Source organism: Martes martes (assembly GCF_963455335.1).
Source record: "Martes martes genome assembly, chromosome: 15".
NCBI classification, from domain to species: domain Eukaryota; kingdom Metazoa; phylum Chordata; class Mammalia; order Carnivora; family Mustelidae; genus Martes; species Martes martes.
In genome coordinates this window covers 4,615,977-4,629,471 of record NC_137903.1, presented here as the reverse complement: position 1 = coordinate 4,629,471, position 13,495 = coordinate 4,615,977, and the positions used below count along the sequence as shown (strand labels likewise).

The 13,495-nt window shown below is 55.7% G+C and overlaps 1 protein-coding gene across 1 annotated transcript; it reads right to left on the bottom strand.

Annotated features, from left to right (window-relative positions):
• Positions 1-5,722: 5,722 nt before the first annotated feature.
• SLAMF8 (SLAM family member 8) lies at positions 5,723-13,206 on the bottom strand (the record flags this gene model as incomplete). The annotated part of the gene is made up of 5 exons (XM_080824622.1): positions 13,130-13,206; positions 10,478-10,786; positions 6,832-7,137; positions 6,647-6,751; positions 5,723-5,787 (listed from the first exon to the last, which is right to left on the bottom strand). The coding sequence occupies exons 1-5, from the start codon at positions 13,167-13,169 to the stop codon at positions 5,723-5,725; spliced, it is 825 nt and encodes a 274-aa protein (XP_080680748.1). The 5' UTR covers positions 13,170-13,206.
• Positions 13,207-13,495: the final 289 nt, after the last annotated feature.

Genomic DNA, 13,495 nt, shown 5'->3' with positions numbered 1-13,495 from the left:
AGGAAACCCAGTGGGTGCCGGGGTGCCGGGGGAGCCACGGGTGAGTGGACAACACTGACTGAATGGACACCTATGCACATTTCCTTCTCTACCCATTCCAGTTCAAACTTTTATCCTTGATTTTGCTAAACAGATACCCCTTCTGACCCCTATTCCATCCCCTAGAGGGAGGATTCTTGACCCCAGCTAAGCTGACCAACCTAGATCTGCTAGTTGGGAATTTTAACTTCCAGGGAGCCACCGGGGAACAGAAACAGAACAGATTTATTCCACGGTGGCCCTGGAGAGGTTGTCCCAAGACCACCTGGCTGTGTCCCTTCTACAGCCTGGTTCCTCGGTGTTTTCTTTGGTTCTCGAATGTTATGCACTGAATGTTTGTGTCCCCCTCAAGTTCATAGGCTGAAAACTCGTTCCTGAAGTGATGGTATTTGGAGGTGGGGACTTTGGGAGGAGACGAGGTCCCGAGGTGGAGCTCCATGAGTGGGGGGAGTGCCCTTAGAAAAGAGACCCCAGAGAGCAACCTCACCCCTTCTGCCCCGTGAGGACATAGCGGGAAGCTGGGTGTCCGTCCGCGAACCAGGAAACAGGCTCTCACCAGACGCCGACAGGCCAGCATCTTGACCTTGGACTTCCCGGCCTCCAGAACCACGAGCAATAAACGTCTGTGGTTCATAATTGGCCCAGACGACGGTATTCTTTTATAGCAGCCTGAACTGACAAGGACCCTGAGCTACCTACAACTTTCTGAACATTTCCTTCTCCTGCTCTAGTTAAAACCGGAGCTGGTTTCTGTTCTTTGCATCCGAAGAACTCCGACACCAGGGTTTTCACTTTATTCTCAGATATTCCGGAGGACAGGATCGTTCCAGCAGCCAAAGGGACGGTATTGACTTATTTGGCCAAAGTCGTGTTGTTCGGCGCATCCTTGGCCGGGGCATTCCTCCTTTCTGCCGACCTCGCCTTCTTTTCGGCTCCGATGCATCCCCCCAGCCGCACGCTGAGGGCAGGGCAGAGGGAAGGAGGCCGGAAGAAGTCTCGTTTGCGGGAAGCTGGCGCGTTTCCCGCACACGAGTCGACTCCTTTCATTGGCCTCCTTTGTCCCATGCCCCGCTCCTTCTTTCCATCCGCCCTTTATAATTCGTTTGTGATGTGGGGAGGATCTTAGGGTTGTCCAGGGCAGGAATGGCTAATAGGTTTCGTCTCGACTCCCAACCTCATTTAATTGGCCCGAGTCACTTGAGCGTCGTGCTGCCCGTGGACTCCGTGGGAAGAATGTGTCATCATTACTCCTGCACACCCGACACGGTCCCGGAGGGCAGAAGTCTGCGTGCACGTACCGCATGGTTGTCATTCCTGAGCTAACGCAACTCCCCACCTAATAGGAAAAGTCTCTCGTCTGTGTGACGGCTCTGAGACGGTTTCAGCTTCAGCACGTTCACTGAAGCCGCTTGTCCCGTGTGGGGTTTCCTCCGTTGGTCGGAAGTCCCCCCTGGCGGTATAGGGCACAGGGGGCAGGGCTGGGCGGACAAGATAAACCTCCGGCTAATTCTGCCTCTGCCACCGACCAGTTATGTAATTCTGGGGAGGAACAGTCTCTCTGGGCCTCGGTCTCCCGCCTGAGAAATGAAGAACTTCAACTGAGAAACCACAAGATTCCCTTCCAGCCTTAAGATCCTATTACTTGTGTGAGTCATCGTCTCCCTCTCGGGGCCCCCATCCAGGGGCCTCCGTTGTACATCCTGGCGGGGCGAGAGCCCTTCAGACCACGGGGGACCTTCCGAGTCCCTTGTCCTAGGCTCCGTACGACCGTTTCTTTCATCGTTTTTTCACAGGGTGAGGTCTCTAGACTTTTCTCCACGTGGGTCATTCTCTTCTCGACCCTTGAGCTTCCCGGTGGCTTGCGGTGCGGTGGGCGTATCCCTGCCGCTTGCCATGTGCTCGGCCCGCTCCCCCGTCCCTGGCAGACGGGACTCACGCGGACCACGGCACGGCCCGAGGGGAGGCACCCGCTGAAGCCTTCCCGGGTCGGGGGGTGGGGGCGCGGCGCGGCTCCGGAGGCCTCCCTCATGCTGCAGCAGCAAAGCTGCAGGGAGCCGCGGAGTCAGACCTGGACGGAGACGGTGCTTGCCCTGAAGACCGGTTACCGACCAAGTGCTGGTTAACCGAACAGGTGCTGCTTCTGAACAAAAATGGGAGGAAGGTTTCCCAGAGATGTCGTTTGCCAAAACATTTTTTAAAAAAGATTATTTATTTATTTGAGAGAGATTGTGTGAGCAGAAGCAGGAGGGAGGGGCCGAGGGAGAAGTAGACACCCCACGGGGCAGGGAGCCCGATGCGAGGCTCCATCCCAGGACTCTGAGATCATGACCTGAGCTGAAGGCAGCCGCGTCACCAACTGAGTCACCCAGGTGTCCCTACGAAAAAAAAATTTTTAAACAAGGCCCTGGGTATTCCTGTCTCTACTGATGAAAACAAACACGTCTGTCTCACCCTCGCCTTCTGCTATGCCCCCTCTCCATTCTCGCTGACGTCACGTCTTGTGACCCCGGCACCGTAGCAGCTCTTGCTTTCATGCTTTGCACAGAAGGACAGGTACAAAGGCTCGTGTTCAAGGAAAATTTAACGAAAACAGAGAAAAGCAAAAAACAGGGGGACAGGGTTCTGGTCTGACCATGAGCCAACTGGAAACAATGGTGGAAAGGTTCTCACGGGAGGAATCTGACTCCCAAACAGACAGGGGTGCTCCTGGCTACGCTAAGCCCAGGGACGTGTGCTGTGAAGACCCCAGGCCCCCACTTGGATCCTCCCCATTCCACTCTCCCCCACCACACCCTCTGTTTTCACCCAGCCAGCCTGGCCTCCACTCTATATTTTTTTAAATTTTTTATTAACATATAATGTATTATTAGCCGCAGGGGTACAGGTCCACTCTATTTTTGAAGTCACTAACCGTGCTCCCCCTCCGGGGCCTTCGCACCTTCTGGTCTCCAGGTTAATCTCCCCATCCACCCCACGGTTCTCTCCACTCACCTATCTGAGACGGGCTCCCTCTCCCCGACACATTATTCTCTAGACTTTTACTCTGCTTTCTCTCCTTACGAGAACCCATCAAATCGGACACGTGCTTCCTTGCCTATTGCGTTTCCAGCGTAAAAAGTCCATGAAGGAAGGACATTGCTTCAGTCACTTCTGATTCCCCAGAGCCTCAAGCTGGACCCAGCGCATGCCGAAGCGTCCATCGATACTTGTTCTGTGCGAACTTCACATCATCAATCCCAATGCTTGCCACACAAACACTGCTCTCTCAGACGTATTCTGAGTTTTCTGGTGGAGGGGGTTCACTAGTCGACTACTTGACAAGTGAATCACGAGGGATGGGAAGGAATATCAATGTATTCGAGCAGCGCGGATCAGTTTACAAAGCTGATGTACCATCCCATCACACCACTTAATAAGGTCACTAAAAGGGAACTCGTGAAGGGAGAACTGTAGGCCCCATCCCATCCAGAACTGCTCTGATCTGAGGTGGGGCCCAGGAGAAGGGAAGAAAGGAAGGAGCATCGTATGTGTGTGTTTCCCCACATAGTCACCACGGCTCATTGCCGGATCCCCGGCTTTCTCTTTCACATCATTTTTAGGGACTGAGGACAGCTTTGCATAAGAAGTCAGTGGCCACAGGGAAAGCCTCCAGGTGACAGGAGGAGGCAACACCAGTTGCCAGGTTGGGGGGTCCTGTGCATTGTACAAGAGGACTTGGGGGAAGGTGAGGGGAGAAAGTGGGCACAGGTAAGGCGGGAGGAAAAGACGAAGCCTGGAGACCAGTTGTGGACCTCCGAGCAGAGCCAGAAGGTAGGGAAATTCCAGAATGAGTTGAGTGGATGAGTGGGGTTGTGAATCTAGAAGCCGATTGTCTGACCATTTGAGGACGGTGAAGTGACTGCCCAGCTCCTGGGGGAAGGAGGGGGAGATCCTTGCACAGGACTGACCTCATGGGTGGAGCGATGGAAACTGTCCCGGGAACATACCTCATAGCCTGCCTCTATTTCTTCAAGGCCTCCTTCCTCTCTAGTACCAAGCCTGGAGGGAGGTCCCGGAAAAGAATCAGGTTGCACCTGGGTGGGAGTAACGGTGAGCTCGCCAGCCACGGACCCCCAAGTAGAAGTTTCCAATGGCGAAGTCCCAGAGTTTTCCCAGATCGAACCACGTATTGGCTGATGCTGTTTTCCAAAGACGGCCACGATCGCAGCTTCCGTCCCACAGGCTGTTCGGAGACAGTGACCTTGGCCGTCTTCACACTGAGTGGAGGAGTCTTTGTCTCTTCCCCTTGAGCACGCGGGCATCTTCCGCACCCGCGTCGGAAAACGAGCGCGGCAGATTCCAGCAGGCCTCCGCCCTGCTCCCTCCGCACTCGTTTTCTGCTCAGCTGTTCTGGTTCCTCACCCTCGCGGCCTCAGGCAGAGGCCCTCAGGCCGAGCTGCTTTTCTTGAAGCTGTGCAAGAGCTTTCTGTCGGCTGGGGGAAATTTGATGCCTCTTTCAGCGGTCACTGTGCCGGACAGGGCAGAGAGGACCTCAGATCCTGCAGGAGGCATGGTGGTCGGCAGAGATGGTGAAAACGTCATTCGCAAGGTCTTACCTGCAAAACGGCACCCACCCCAGCCAGGCTACGTCAACCATCTCTTGATTGTCTCTACCTGTGAATTACCTTTGAGGGGCCACGACGTCAGATGACCTGACAGTCCTTCATGCTGGAAAGAGAATCCCTGTCCCGGGCCTCTCACCTTCATCTATTTCTAGATCTTTTCCTATGATAATGTCTCAGACATCAAGAAACCTCAGGGTCTCAACCTACAGGGGCTGGGCTGGGGCCAGAGCTGGAAGGGGGTGGTTCAGAGTTTCTCTGTGAGTTCAGATGTCTAGTGTCTTCTAGCGTCTGGGACCCAGACTGGAGGCAATCCCTTGGTGCCAGTTAGTTAATACTTGCTTTGGTCTGCTAGGGCTGCCGTAACAAGATGTCACAGAAGGAGTGGCTTCAACAACAACAATTTATTTTCTCATAGTCTTGGTTGCTAAAAGTACAAGACCAAGGTGTTAGCAGGTTAAGTTTCTTCTGAGGCCTCTCTGCTTGGCTTGTAGATGCCGTCCTTCTCTCTCTGTCCTTCCGTGGCCTTTTCTCTGTGTGTGCATCCCTAGTGTCTCTTCCTGTTTTACAGGGACACCAGTCAGAAGGGATTAGGGCCCATCCCAATGACCTCATGTAATTTTAATCTTCTCTTTGAAGTCCGATTTCCAAATACAGTCCTATTCTGAGAGATTGGGGATTAGGACTTCAACAAATGGGAATCTGAGGAGACAACTTCTGTCTGCAACAGTACTTCACGGACCATGGTGGGGGTGAATGCCCAGGACCATCAACGTCCCTGTGGATCCTGGAGAACGTCAAGTGTCTTTGAGGGGGTGGTCTGTTATCTTGCCCGAAGCAGAGCCAGGAGCAGGGCGGAAGCGGGGGTGGGGTTGGGGGGCACGTGGAAGGTTGTGCTAGTGTTTTCTGTCGGGCAGCTCCCAGTGCAATAGCTGTCTAGGCTGCTTCCGGAGGTGGGACCGAAGTCTCAGTGGAAGCCCAAGGCCCATGGTGGTTTCCAGACACCAGCATGTTCCAGAGCATCATGTGCTTGGGCTTCCTGATGGTCCAGGCAACAGTTTCTATCCTCCTTCATCCAGACCCTACACAAGGGGGTTCTCTGTCTCTGGAGTCACTCTGTCATTACAGACGTCCTTCTGCTTTTTCCCTGGCAAAGAGATCAGAAAGTTACCCAATGATATTTGGACTCTTAGCATCCTTGGCTTGGCCTGAAGCCGTCCCAGACAGCCTAGGGTGGACATCGCCACAAAGCCCAGGTCTGTGGGGTGTTTCTGTCAGGGGCAGGGCACCCTGAGGTTGAGGGAAGGGCTAAGCTGGAGGGCTGGTTCCGAATCCAGCCGCACCTCTGAGTTTCCCCTGCTCTCTTCTCCTGGAGAAGGAGGCCTCATTAACCCCTAGCCAGAAAGTTTCTTCCTTCAGAGAGCATTTCCTAGGAATGGTAGGCAAGAGTGGGTTGGGATTCATCTAGACTTCCACTCAGCAAACCTTTATCTGTACCAGCGTTGTTCCAGGAACCATTGCTAGTTGCCTGGTGGGGTGGTAAGGCAGCCATTAAGGGGCGGAGAATTCAGTGGGAGAGTAAGTGCAGTGAGCGCTGTGACTAGGGTAGGCAATGGAGATTAAAGGAAGAACACCCACTCTGCCCAGACCAGGGGAGGAGGTCAGGAAGGCTCCCTGGAGCCGGTGTCCCTTGGAGATTGTGGAGGAGATAGTCACATGAAGAAGGGGGATTGGGTGGGAAGCCGTGGAAAGGGTGTTCCAGACAGAGATAATGGCATGTGCAAAAGCCTGAAGAAATATATAAGACAAGAGTTCCTTTGAAGAACTGCAAATGAGGCTTCATGTAGATCAGTCTGACTGGACACCAGAGTATGAGTCAGGAGATGTGTTGGCAGAGGTAGGGAGGGCAGACCGTCTGAAGCCTAAAATGGAGGAGGTCCAACCACGTTCTCCTCCTCCGCAGATCCCCCTCCTCCACACACCTCTGGCACCTGCAGGACTCCTACCTGAGTAGCAGGAGTGCCAGGCAGAGAGGAGACCAGCCAGGGTCAGGAGCAGGGAGATGGGCACCACCACCAGCAGCACATCTTTGTAGGAGGAATTTCCTGGGGCTGGATATGGAGGGGGCAGGTCAGAGAGGGGCTTGATTCTTCACAATCCCTCCACCACTGACCCCAGGCCTTTGGCATACCTGCCTCACGATGGCAGCTCTCCCAAGGGGTGACGGTGGCCAAGTCCCAGCTGACAGGGTTAGAGACAATGCAGGAATAGGTCGTGCTCTTGTCTCCTGGTCCCAGTGAAACCCTCAGCACCTGTCCGTCCGTGAAGAGGTCGCTTGGCTCCATACCAAAGTCAATGGTCCCTTCCCGTCGCCAGCTATAGGTTATGTCACTGATGTTGGGGGCCCAACAGGACAGGAACACCTGGCAGGTCTTGGGTGGCTGAGCCTCTCCTGGTACAGCGATGAATACTTGTACCACGGGTCTGGGCACCACGTCTAGGCAAGAACAGTAGCGCGGGCATGGGTTACAGTGATGCTGGGAAGGGCATACCGTGCCAGCCCTGGGATCCATGCAGGGTTAGAGGTCACCTCTGACCAGCCCACTCTTGCTCCAGAACATAGTCTGGCTTCCCATTGCCCACAGGACAGAGGCTGAATTCCTTAGTCTGGTGTTCAAAATCCTTCATGAGACAGTTGACGTCAACCTCTGCAGCTGTAACCTCCTGCTGGTCTTACTCGCCTACCCTGATTAATTTCCTGTTGTCCCAAGCACGCCATACTTTCCCATATCCTGGGCGCTTTCATCTGGCTCAGCTGTGCACTGTTATGTCTTTGTCTTCTCTTCCTCCTAGGAAACTCCTACCAACCCTTCAAGACCCAGCTTGGGCACATAGCTTGCTTTTCTGATCATGAAGCCTTCCCTGACACCGCAGGCTCGGAAGACTCCAAAACTCTGTCTGTCCTTTGTCCTGGCACTTTCCTCATGACATATCTGGCAGACAGGTGATAGGCATCTGTTAAATTAGGCAAGAAGACAAACACATTCCTGGACTATTAGAGCTTACAGTTTGGTGAAGAAGACAGGTGCTGACAAGTGACCGAATAATTAAGGAAATAATTACAAGGGTGCAAACTGCAGGGGAGACCAGGGGGTGGGGGTTCTGTTTCGTTATGTTCATAACCCAGCTCTCTAGGTGCTCAGCCACCCGGACCGGTGAACATACTGGAGTCTCGGCCTCCCCGGCAGAGGCTCCCCTTTTCTGTATAGGTTGATGAGTAAATCCCGAGTCTCTGTGGCAATGGGGACCAGCGGGAGAGCATTCTGGTGGCAACGGGAGGGCTCTGTCTCTGACAGCTTTCCAGAGTCAAGCAGAGTAAAACCTCATTAATGCCAGCTCAAGCTGGTGGAATTTGTGATATGGAAAGGGAAAGATTTGCTGGGCACCCTAATAGTATAAACAAAGATTACCGTGTGTGTATGTGGGGGGGATATTTACACTACTTAAGAGGACAAGCTGCTTCCAAATACTATCAGGCACAGTAGAAACACCCATTGACATTTCTAGTAACTGATCTGCTAATTCAAATCATTCTTATCTATTGTCAAAGCAGAGCTCCCAAGGACGGCTGCTGGCAACGTCGTGCAATTAGTTCTAATCATGCTATGTATTTGGAAGCAATAAAACAGCAATTTCCTTAAAATCTGTAATTCAGATGCTGAGAACAAGGCATTTGAGAGCTTAGTGGTGTGGGTGCTGCGTGTGTTATCCCATTCAATGTCCTCATTTCACAAGTGCAGCAGCTGAGACTCAGAGCAGGAAGAGGCTCCAGGGCTGTCTGTATGGTTGTGGAGGTTATCCACTGCACAAGGGCCCTGGGCTAAGGGGATAACCAGTGAGGGTGGGGCTGCTGAGATCCAGCCAGTGCTCCGCCTGCCAAGCCGTGCAACTGGGTTCAGGGCTGCGTGCGTCCAGGACACACGAATAATGGCGCGCTGGCATCCTGAGTGGCTCACAGACAACCCGCTAGCTGTCCCTGGGTTAGTGGTGGGGGTGGTTGGGGTCCTCTCTCCTTCCCGGTTTCCTGACTTTTTCTCCCTCACTGTCTTCCTCTTCCCAGCTGTCACCCCTACTTTTCATTCTTAACACTGGACCCTTTTCTCCCCATTGCCCTACCAAATTTCTGAGGTTTTACTGAAATAGTGATTTGGGGTACCTCACATTCTTTTTCCAAGCCATTAGGCAGATAAATGAGAGCTAAAAGGCCATATTTTGGGGCACGTGGGTGGCTTAGTGGGTTAAGCCTCTGCCTTCGGCTCAGGTCATGATCTCGGGGTCCTGGGATCAAGCCCCGCATCGGGCTCTCTGTTCAGCGGGGAGCCTGCCTCCCCCACCCCCCGCCTGCCTCTCTGTCTACTTGTGATCTCTCTCTCCTTGTCAAATAAATAAATAAAATCTTAAAAAAATAAAAAAAAAAAAGGCCATATTTTTTCTTGATCAGCAACAAATATGGTGGAAGGGGAGGCAGTAGAGGTAGAGATAGAGGTGGTGATGGTGGAGGTGGTGGACATAGACGTGATGGTGGTAGAGATGATGGTGGAGGTGATGGTGGAGAAAGTGAAGGTTATGGTGAAGGTGGTGGTGGAGGTGATGGTGGAGTTGGTGGTGATCGTGGAGAAGGTAGAGGTGATGGTGGTGGAGGTGATGGAGAAGGTGGAGGTGATGGAGAAAGTGGAGGTGATGGTGGTGGTGGAGGTAATGGAGAAGGTGGAGGTGATGGTAGTGTTGGAGGTGATAATGGAGAAGGAGGTGATGGAGAAGTTGGAAGTGATGGTGATGGTGGTAGAGCTGATGGTGGAGGTGATGGTGGAAGTGATGGTGGAGAAGGTGGAGGTGAAGGTGATGGTGGAGGAGGTGATGGTGGTGGTGGTGGAGGTGATGGAGAAGGTGGAAGTGATGGTGATGGTGGAGGTGATGGTGGTGGAGGTGACGGTGGAGAAGGTGAAGGTGAAAGTGATGGTGGAGGAGGTGGAGATTGTGGAGGCGAAGTTGCTGGAAAAATCAGCTTGCCCAGTGCCCGGTGAAGCCAGTCACGCCAGCTGAAGTGCTGACTGGCTGCATGGACGAGTCTGGCAAACCACGGGGAGCAGAAGACCACCCCACTGAGCCCCGCCACCCTGCAGGTGGTGAGAAATTAAAATAGCTGTTTTCAGGCAGTGAGTTTTGGGGTGGTTCGTTTTGTAACAATGAATAATTGAGAGAACCCATGAATGTCATATAGTTAAAAGTCTCTACGTCGAAAGAACTTTTCAAAGCAATATGAAATAAACATTCCATGCTTCGATTATGTTTTAATTTTTAGTAAAAAAAAATTGTGTCATAGTTTGATTGGCAGTAAGTCTTTTCTTGTCAGTGTTTTGTCTAACAATGGCACATCTTGTAACCTTAGCATTCTGGAGTGTAGGCCAGGCCTCCGTCTTGGGTGTGTTCCCAGATGCAGCGTAGCCTGCCTTTGTGGGCAGCTACGTGTACTACCCCTCACGACGCCCGTTTGATCAGTGAGAAAGGTGAATGCTCGAGAAGCTTCGCATAGTGTCCGTCCAAGGCCACGGAGCCTAGAAAGGACCCCGCTGGGGTTCAGGCAAGGACAGTGGGGTGGCAAAGCCGGGCTGCCTCACACAAGAGGGCGCCTGGGAATCCCTGAGGAGCTTTCTCAGATGCGTCCCAAATCAGCCGCAAGGCCTGAGGCTAGAGGTCTCCCCAGCTCCCGGGACGCAGGACCCCTTTCCAGAACTTTCTTTGCGGGCAGCTGGAGAGCCAGTGTGGGGCGCACTCACCGTACACCTTGAGCTGCAGGACTTGGGTCCGGGCCCGACCGCCCGTGTCCACCAGCAGCACCGAGAAGTTGCCGCTGTCTCCGGACTCCAGCGGCTGGAGCTCCAGGCTGAGGTTGCTGTGCAGCTGGGCTCGGCCCAGGAAGCGGGAGCGGTACAGAGTCTCTGGGGTGCCCCGGAAAAATGTGGCCAGGAGCTCCTCGGAAGGCCAGAGAGATCTCCAGATGGCCTCTCGGACTTGGAAGCCGGCAGGGCGCTCTGCCACCAGCAGCACGGAGCCCCCAACCTGGCCGTGCACTTGGGCGCCGGAGGCTGCGGTGGGAAGAAATGCTGGATGCGCGGGAGCCCCGTCGCTGCCTGGCCAAGGCTCCTCACCCCTCCCGGGCCACGCTCACGCTCCCAGCTAAGCGGCTGCGAAGCACACCCCCTCCACCCGAGCAAGGTGCACCGTGCTGGGGGCTGGGAATTAAAGCACAAGGGACAGAAGCCTGCGTCTGTGCTCCGGGAGCTCACAGAGGAGGCCTGACTCTAAGCATATAAGTTAGGTCCCACGATGGGGAAGAAAGGATGCCCTGGGAGAACACACGTGCGGCGATGGCCTTGGGGGCTCGGAGCAGAAGTGGTTAAGCTGAGACCAGAAGGAGGAGAGGGGATCAGCCAGGTCGGGTGGAGGAGGGCTGTGTGGAGCAGGGATGGGGAAGTGTCCCTGACCGGGGAGGGAAGCCGGCGTGCGAGGGCCTGGAGGGCATCCGGAGCTCCTGGTTCTGGGAACTGAAAGCAGCTCTCTGCAGGGGAGGAAGACACTGGCCGGTGGAGTGGGTGGGGGTCAGCTCCCGCAGCACCTGGGCTTCGTGCTTAGAGCCCTGGGAGGCCTCGCACAGGTTTTAAAGCGAGGGAGTAAGAGGGCGGGATGCCGGTTAGAGACCCGCACCAGCAGGGCCGTGGGGGTGCACGGGAGCCCGCCCTGGAGCAGGCCGGCCTTCCGCTGTCCCGCCGCCTGTGCAGTGATGGGGGCGGCTGAGATGGGGAGGCGCGGGAGGACTTGTGCAGCCGGGGCGGTCTGGTCCTAGGTGTGGTCTGGGGAGCAACTGCGAAGGCCGTGGAGGGCACCAGGGACCCACAGAGCGCTGTTCTCCGTGGTCCGGAGCAGGAGGAGAAGCAGGCCGGAAGGAGGGGAGATGCTGAGTTTGAGGGCTCTGGGCGGTGCCTTTGCGGTAGGGAGGCCTGACGCCTTCGCAGGCTAATGCTGCTCATCCTTGAACACCCCCTGCCTCCCTTGGCCTCCCCACCTCTCAGGGGCAGGGGGTCCACACTGTTTCTCTGCGTGGCCCTGCAGCCGGGGGCGCTGGGTCCCTCTGCCATGACTGCCTGTGGCTGAGGCAGGGGCTGCCACGCGGGACCACGGGTTCCTCCTGTCTTCTTCCTACCCCCATGCCCACACCAGCAGGAGCGTGGAGGAGACACAGTGCATTGTACTGGGTGAAAGACAGGAGTCCCCGGGGAGTCCCCGGGCGCGCGGCACAGGGGATGCAGGGGCGGAAAGCAGCACACAGCTCGTGTGGAACACGCCCAGGCGCTGGGAGCGGGCTTGAAGAGCCGCGTGCTGGGGGTCACCCCGCCAGCCCCCCCGCCCGTCTCACTGCCCTCCGGGTCCAGCTGCAGCGGTTACTGCGGGTGGAGACCTGGCCTACACAGAGCACAGAGCTGGATGCCGGTCAAGGCTCCTCAGTCTGTCCTGCCCGAAGTCTGCCGCAGACCCGCTCTGTGACATCAGCCCATCGCCCTGGTCCCTTCCGTGGTCTCAGCCCCAAAACAAGAGGGTGCAGCCAAACGGTGGGACGCATCTGGTTTACTGTTAAGGGGCCTTTTTGCCTTCCCCATCCCGGGATTTGGAAGATTTGTGCACCACAGAGGTTCTTTTTCCTTTGTGAGGATTTCCCGCATGAGCTTGGACAGGCCCAGGCGGGGGACACTGGCTGAAGTCATCTCCAAGTCCCTTGGAGTCCCTGGTGGGAATCTGGGTGCCTTTGACTCCTGCCCCCTGGCCTTGCAGCGCTGGTCCCTGTCGCGTGTGCTGCTAACGGCGGCGGGATGTCGGGCAGCGGACAGGAAGGGGGATCGCCGGGGGTTGCCCTTCCCACAGCCCAACCTCCCCCCTGCCGAGTCCATGTGCTCTGTTTGGCTCCCTCTCCCTTCTCGCCGTCCCCAATATCCCCCTCCCTTACACAGACCTGCAGGGAGCAGCCTTGGCTTCCCCCAGGCTAAGGGAAAGGCACCCATCCTGGTACGAGCCTGCTCCGCCCTGCCCTCCTTCTTCGCAGACTGTAGTAGAATTCCTTCACCCTTCCCACAACTGAGCCTTTCCAAACCACTGGGACCACCAGCCTTAGTTTTGAACGGCCCGGGGCCACAGAACAGCTCATGTCCCATGGACGTGGACACGGCTACGGCCGCCACCGCCTCCCACCCAAGGAGCTGGAGAGCTTGTCTGGGTCCAGCTTCCAAGGTCACCGAGAACGTGCTTCAGTCTTCCCTGTCCCTCCCCAGCCCCTGGGCTCTCGCTGGGGAGGGGGTCCCTGCCCAGACGGCAGGCGAAGGGCCCTGGGGAGGGGCCCCCAGCTCTCTGAGGGCAGGCCACACGCCTGCCCCCCTTACCTTCCCAGAGAAGCAGGCTCCACAGGGACCACAGGGCCATCCTTCTCCTGAGAGGCCGGCAGACTCCTTCAACAGCCCAAATCCAGAACATCTGGGGTCAAGTGGGTGTGCGGAAGGAGGCTGTGGTCCTTCTGGAAAGTCCCATGTTCCGAAGGAGGAATCTTTGACTCAGAACTGGATGCCCCGAAAATGAAAGTCTCCAGAGGAAAGTGGAAGTTGGCCCCGGCCTGGCTGGGCTTTGTCAGGAGTGGATTCTCGCAAGTCAGCCTCTTCCGTGTGCCCGTGGTCGGCCGAGGCCGTAGCCGGCAACAGGTGCCTCAACACAAGCCCACATCCTCCGTTTGGACCCGCCAGCCTTCCCTGCGT